Genomic DNA, 7,429 nt, shown 5'->3' with positions numbered 1-7,429 from the left:
AAAGCAACTCGGCCTCACAATAGCAGATTCCAGTATTGAATTGAATAGTACTTGGCATTATGACACCAACTAACAGGAAGCATTTGAAATGGACATTCACATTTGAAGTGGACTTTCACATGTGAAATACAAATTTGGTGTTGAATTGAGGTGTGAAGTTTTGCAGATCGACCTTTGTGTGTGTGTGTGTGTGTGTGTGTGTGTGTGTGTGTGTTACAGAATGTCCAGAGCGGAGAGGAAGGTGAAGACTCCAGTGTGTATGAGATGATGAGCACTGCGGGTGAGTTGTCTGTGTTTGCATGTATTTTACAATGTACTGTATGTATGTGTGTGTGTGAGAGAGAACTTATCGGTATGTATACAGTATGCCAGAATGTCTGTGTGTGTGTGTGTGTGTGTGTGTGTGTGTGTGTGTGTGTGTGTGTTTGCACTCTGTAGGTTTCTATGCCCCCTGTACTTTAAGTACTTTGCAGCACATACAGGGCCAAACTTATTGCCTAAAGGGTGCAGAGTTCAGAACAAAAGAGTCTGTCTGTCTTAGAGAGTCTCCCAGGTACAGCAGCCCTGAGTACACACATGTTCACCACAGCCCTGAGTACACACATGTTCACCACAGCCCTGAGTACACACATGTTCACCACAGCCCTGAGTACACACATGTTCATCACAGCGCCAGGTCCCTGAGTACACACATGTTCATCACAGCCCTGAGTACACACATGTTCATCACAGCGCCAGATCCCTGAGTACACACATGTTCATCACAGCCCTGAGTACACACATGTTCACCACAGCCCTGAGTACACACATGTTCATCACAGTGACAGGTCCCTGAGTACACACATGTTCATCACAGCCCTGAGTACACACATGTTCATCACAGCCCTGAGTACACACATGTTCATCACAGCCCTGAGTACACACATGTTCATCAAAGCGCCAGGTCCCTGAGTACACACATGTTCATCACAGCCCTGAGTACACACATGTTCATCAAAGCGCCAGGTCCCTGAGTACACACATGTTCACCACAGCCCTGAGTACACACATGTTCATCACAGCCCTGAGTACACACATGTTCATCACAGCCCTGAGTACACACATGTTCATCACAGCCCTGAGTACACACATGTTCATCACAGCACCAGGGCCCTGCAGGGCTACAAACAGTCTCCTGTGGTCCAGGGCCATACAGGGTTTATAACACGTTACTGTATAATGCAGTGGCCATTTTTGACCGGGAACACAACTAGTAAACATGAAATAAAAACAGCTGGATGGTTAAACTAATCAAAACATTTCAATTTCAATTTCAATTCAATTTATTGTGCTTATAGAGCGCCAAAACATTATACATGTATCATGGCGCATGGGTAAGGGGCGAGGAAAAACTTCCTAGAATTGGAGATCCATATAGGAAGAAACCTCGAGCAGAGAAGTGCAAAGCACTTCTTGCCTTACGAGGACCTACATATCCAAGGTTACTACTGTAACCATGGTGACCTGAATTAATTGGATCAATCCAACGAGGCAGGAAGGATTCCGAGTTCATCTTTTCAGTGCAGTTCAGTGTACTGCAGCCTTTTATCTGCTACATAAGAGGACAAATAGCAAAGCGCTCACTGAGCCTCCTCAAGGGGGCCACTGAAAACCTGCTTCCTTCAATCAATCAGTCTCAAGGGCTTGCAGGAAATGGTTACGGGATTGGGAAAGCCCTGGTTTGACCATGACATTTAACTTTTTTCTGTTGGTTTCAGAGTGCCGTAGTTACAGTAATATAAATGTTTTGTGGTTTTTGAAGGAGCTTAGCTTATTTGTGGTCCACACCAGAGTTAGATAAGATAGATAAGATAGATAGATAGATAGATATTTTATTGATCCCCCAGGATAGATAGATAGATAGATAGATAGACAGATAGGTAGATACTTTATCGATCCCCAGGATAAATAGATAGATAGATAGATAAATACTTTATCGATCCCCCAGGATAAATAGATAGATAGATAGATAAATACTTTATTGATCCCCCAGGATAGATAGATAGATGTTTAAACTTCAGATGTTTATTTTAATGTGCCATCAAAACATAAGGGACTAACGTTTCGACGTTCTGCCACGTCTTCGTCAGAGTCTAGTATGAAGGGTACGAGTCCTCTTATCTAACTCAGGGGTAGATGGTAAAGAAGCTCATTTTCCCAAAGGTTGGCATGGTCATGTAATACACATTGTGGGAGTAGGTTACAAAGTTCACCTAAAAGTAACCAGTAAGTAACCAGTGAGTAACCAGTGAGTAACAAACTGTGAGTAACCAGTGACAAGTTTAAGTGTCTAGCTGTCCCCCGATTGGTCCTTTCAGGCAAACCCAAGTCCAGCCCCCCCGATGACGCCCATCAGGCTGGCAAGGATGAGGACCAGGAGGAGGAGGAAGAAGAGGACCCGTACGCACCGCTCGGGGTGAACAACGAAGAATACGACACCGTCCTCAGCCCCAGCAACTCTGTGGTGATCGCCAACCGACCCCCGGCACCCACACCTCGCCCTGAAACCATCCCCACCAAAGAGGACCGCACCCCCTACATAGCACAAGGTAATCCCTACACCTGACCCCTACATAGCGCAAGGTAATCCCTACACCTGACCTGACCCCCTACATAGCACAAGGTAATCCCTACACCTGACCTGTACATAGCGCAAGGTAATCCCTAAACCTGACCTGACCCCCTACATAGCACAAGGTAATCCCTACACCTGACCTGACCCCCTACATAGCACAAGGTAATCCTTACACCTGACCCCTACATAGCACAAGGTAATCCCTACACCTGACCTGACCCCCTACATAGCACAAGGTAATCCCTACACCTGACCCCTACATAGCACATGGTAATCCCTACACCTCACCCGTACATAGCAAAGGTGTGATAGCCAAGTCCTGTGATGGGGCCGGTGAGTGCTGAAGTGTGTGTGTGTGTGTGTGTGTGTGTGTGTGTGTGTGTGTGTGTTCGTGTGTGTGTGTGTGTGTGTGTGTGTGTGTGTGTGTGTGTGAGTGCTGAAGTGTGTGTGTGTGTATGTGTGTGTGTGTGTGCTGAAGTGTGTGTGTATGTGTGTGTGTGTTTGTGTTAGTGCTGAAGGCTGAGCACATCCAAGTGCTATGATAGGGCCGGTGAGTGCTGAAGGGTTTGTGTGTGTGTGTGTGTGTGTGTGTGTGTGTGTGTGTGTTAGTGCCGAATGGCTGAGCACATCCAAATTTGCCCTGTTCATCATCGGGGCGCCAGCTCCTTTTTAAATGTTCAATTTCTGCGGCGTAAATAATTCAGCGGTATAGAGGTGCCAGCTGACTTGTATTGTTCTGGCTTTATAAATCATGTAAGCTGCCGCCACCACGTCCTTTGTGGAGTGCCACGGCATACCCGCAGCGCTCCTGTTGGCCTCCGGGGGCAGCACCACTGGGCTGTGCCTGCTGCCGCTTGGTTTGCACACACAGAGAGAAACAAACACACACACACACACACACACACACACACACCCACACACACACACACACACACACACACACACACACACACACACACACACACACCACATGTACACGCACACGTACACACACACACACACACCCCACACGCACGCATACACACACACACACCACATGTACACGCACACACACACACATCAGTGAGGAGAACCGTCCTCCTCGTGAACCGCCGCACACTTACTGCGGCCAACACACCCTAAAGCATCATGGGTAGCTGGCACAGTGGAAAAAGACCAAATGCAGAGAGCAAAGTGATGACTTATGGTTGTCTCTTGTTGTTGTTGTTGTTGTTATTGTGTGTGTGTGTGTGTGTGTGTGTGTGTGTGTGTGTGTGTGTGTGTGTGTGTGTGTGTGTGTGTGTGTCATGCATTATTGTGTTTGCATTATAGCCTGTGTGTGTTATGTACAGTGTGTATGCATTTGTTGTGCTTGTGTGACAAACAGTGTGAGTGTGAGTGTGTGTGTCATTGTGTCGTTCTGTGTGTTGAGCTTGCTACATTCCCATTGTGCTGTGCTGTATTTTACTGTGACTTGCTTTGTGTGAATTGTTTTTCTGTGTGTGTGTGGGGGGTGTGTGTGTGTGTGTGTGTGTGTGTGTGTGTGTGTGTTTGTTACTGTGTTACTGTGTCACTTGCTTTGTGTGAATTGTTTTCTGTGTGTGTGTGTGTATTACTGTGTCACTTGCTTTGTGTGAATTGTTTTCTGTTCAGTCCTGTGTCCATATTTGGAACATGCCTAGTTATGATGTGTGTGTGTGTGTGTGTGTGTGTGTGTGTGTGTGTGTGGAAACATGCCTAGTTATAATTTCTCATGAAAGCTCCAACTAGCTATGTGGCGCGTGGTGATGACCATACCTGTCACGTCACCAGATTGTGTATGAAATACACCCTACACATACACGATCACTTAGTTTCAATTTCAACCGTTTTGTCATAGGCTAAAACCTGGCAACCCAAAACCCAAGTAAGGAAGCGGGTGCCGACTGCGCAGCCTGAGTCTCGTCGTAAGCAAGCGGGCTAGTTGAATGGCCTACTTCAGAACTAGCTGTTGTGAAATTGTTGGGAATTTAATTGATTAACACATCACATAAACTGTTACTGAGTGTTGTTGATACACTGAACGTGTGCCCTCGTAACCAAATCTGACAGCAAGCAGCTTTGGAGTTTTGGAAGTAGGCTGCAGGCAGGCAGCTGGTGGATACATAACTGGCATGCGTAAGGTACTGTAATGGTAAGGTAAAAGCAACGACCAAAATGCAGTGTTGAAACACGTGTATGAAACGTATTAAATATGCAAACACAGATCTGGTATAAACACTGACCCCCCCCCAAAAAAAATCTCCCGTTTTTGGAAAGCTAAATGTTGACAGGTATGGTGATGACCTCACATAGACACGGCTATTTAAGAGGGTTTGATAAGGACACATCCCACGTAATGAGCTGCTCTACCAGGGTGTGAACAGTCACACTGTGAGTGTGTGTGTGTTTGTGTGTGTGTGTGTGTGTGTGTGTGTGTGTGTGTGTGTGTGTGTGTGTGTGTGTGTGTGTGTCAGGCTTGTGCAAAATTCCAGAACTGAATTGAAACTGGCTCTTAAATTCCAATTCAATTCTTGAATTTAACTTGAATTTCAATTGAGGTAGCAAACAGGAAGCATAATTGCAATTTGTATTGTGCACAACCCTAGTGTGTGTGTGTGTGTGTGTGTGTGTGTGTGTGTGTGTGTGTATGCGCTCTACCAGGATGTGAACAGTCAGCATGTCCACCACACCAACGAATGAGCTCTACTTTCATGAGCAGAGGGACAAGAAAATAAATGCAAAGATACACACATACACACACACACACACACACACACACACACACACACACACACACACCCCACCCCCAACCACACACACATACAAAGCCAAACACACACACTCACACATACATATGCAGGCACACAAACACACACACACACACACACACACACACACACACACACATACCCACACACAAAGACACACACCCACACACACACATACATAGGCAGGCACACAAATACATTTCACACACACACACACACACACTAAACTGCTATATTTCTCAGGCAGAAACACAAAGCTGTTGTTGCCATGGCTATTCTTTACAATAACAGCCTAATTTCCACATTAGCGGGGGTAGCGCTCTATATGAAGATGAATGTGGCTCCGTAGCATGTGAGGTGTGAGGAGTAAGGTGTGTGTGTGTGTGTGTGTGTGAGAGAGATTTTGTGTGTGTGTGTCTTTGTATGTGTGCTCATCCTCATCCTCTCTGATTCATGGCCATCAATCTCTCTCTCACTCACACACACACACACACACACACACACACAAGGCAGATTGCAGATGTTTATGAGCTGAAATGAACTCCCCTTCCTCCTTGTTCGCTCTGTCAAAATGAAAGTCTCAAGAGCATGATATGTGTGTGTATATGTGTGTGTGTGTGTGTGTGTGTGTGTGTGTGTGTGTGTGTGTGTGTGTGTGTGTGTAAATGAAATGAAAAGCAGGTGGAATTGGGATAAAGGCATTATGCTTCACACACATATACACACAAAGATACACACACATACACATACACACACATTTAATCCTGCCATAGGGAGTCTGCAAGGTGTGTGAAGAGCCTAACCAGGTAAGCTATCCCAATCTGCCCTTTAGTCAAAAACCACATCATTACATATTAGAGAATGGAGAACGGTATGGCAAGCCGATTGAGCATTTATTCTGCTATTTTGATATCAGGCATAATTGTCATGTACATGTACACCATTTTTGTCAACTAGTTAACTAGTGAGCCATGTTTGTGTGAACTAGTTAACTAGTGAGGGCCAAAATATGCACACTAGTTAACTAGTGGGAGCCAAAATGCTCACTAGTTAACTAGTGAACACATTTTTGGCTTCACTAGTTAACTAGTGAGAGGCAGAAATGTCCACTAGTTAACTAATGAGGGCAAAAATGCATACTAGATAGCTAGATTAAGGCTTTTGGGCCACACTAGTTAACTAGTGACAGCGAAAAATGTGCACAAGTTTACAAGTGAAGGCATAACTCATCACTAGTTAACTAGTTGGAGTAGGTCAATGTCACTAGTTAACTAGTGAACCATAAATGGCTTACTAGCTAGCTAGGTGATGGCAGCAGGCTCACTAGTTAACTAGTTGATCCTTTGTCCAAACTAGTTAACTAGTGAGGTCATAAATGTATACTAGTAAACTAGTTCAACACAAAATTCACACTAGTCAACTAGTGGCGCAGAATTCAAATTAGGAGGCGGAGAATTCTGGAAATTGAGGCTTTCTATTGGCTCCCTATGTCCAAATAGAACATGACAATCAATCACAGCGTAGAATTTCACAAAATCCCACCCACAACATTTGCATGTGGCAAACTAGTTAACTAGTGACATTGACCTACTCCAACTAGTTAACTACTGAGGAATTTTGCCTTCACTAGTAAACGGGGCACATTTTTGGCTGTCACTAGTTAACTAGTGAGACCCAAAAGCCTTCAACTAGCTGACTGCATTTTGGCCTTTACTAGTTAACTAGTGAACATTTCCGGCTCTCACTAGTTAACTAGTGAAGCTAAAATGTGTTCACTAGTTAACTAGTGGGCATTTTTGTGGTTACTAGTTAACTATTGTGCACAAACATGGCTCACTAGTTAACTAGTTGACAAAAATGGCTTGCATTGTTGGCCTGATATCAAGATACCAGAATAAATGCTCAAGCGGCTGGCCAAGTTACATAGAAGTTAACAAGTGGGAATTTGACATTCAGTAGTCAGCTAGTAAACATCTTTGGACCTTACTAGTTGACTAGTAAAATATAGAAGTCTTTAACTAGTTAACGAGTGCACATTTCAATGTCC

General features: G+C 44.6%; 1 protein-coding gene across 1 annotated transcript in view; it reads left to right on the top strand.

Moving 5' to 3' along the window:
* The first annotated feature begins 218 nt into the window (after positions 1–218).
* The window catches only part of LOC125289699 (B-cell scaffold protein with ankyrin repeats-like), a 23,779-nt gene continuing 16,568 nt past the window's right edge, over positions 219–7,429 (top strand). Inside the window, exons 1-2 of the mRNA XM_048236668.1 lie at positions 219–280; positions 2,358–2,588. Coding sequence (XP_048092625.1) covers positions 265–280; positions 2,358–2,588 — 247 coding nt within the window. The 5' untranslated portion in view covers positions 219–264. The remainder of the gene's footprint in view (positions 281–2,357; positions 2,589–7,429) is intronic.

The sequence above is a fragment of the Alosa alosa genome, chromosome 24 (assembly GCF_017589495.1).
Source record: "Alosa alosa isolate M-15738 ecotype Scorff River chromosome 24, AALO_Geno_1.1, whole genome shotgun sequence".
In the NCBI taxonomy this organism is placed as follows: domain Eukaryota; kingdom Metazoa; phylum Chordata; class Actinopteri; order Clupeiformes; family Clupeidae; genus Alosa; species Alosa alosa.
This window is presented reverse-complemented; position numbering and strand designations above follow the sequence as displayed.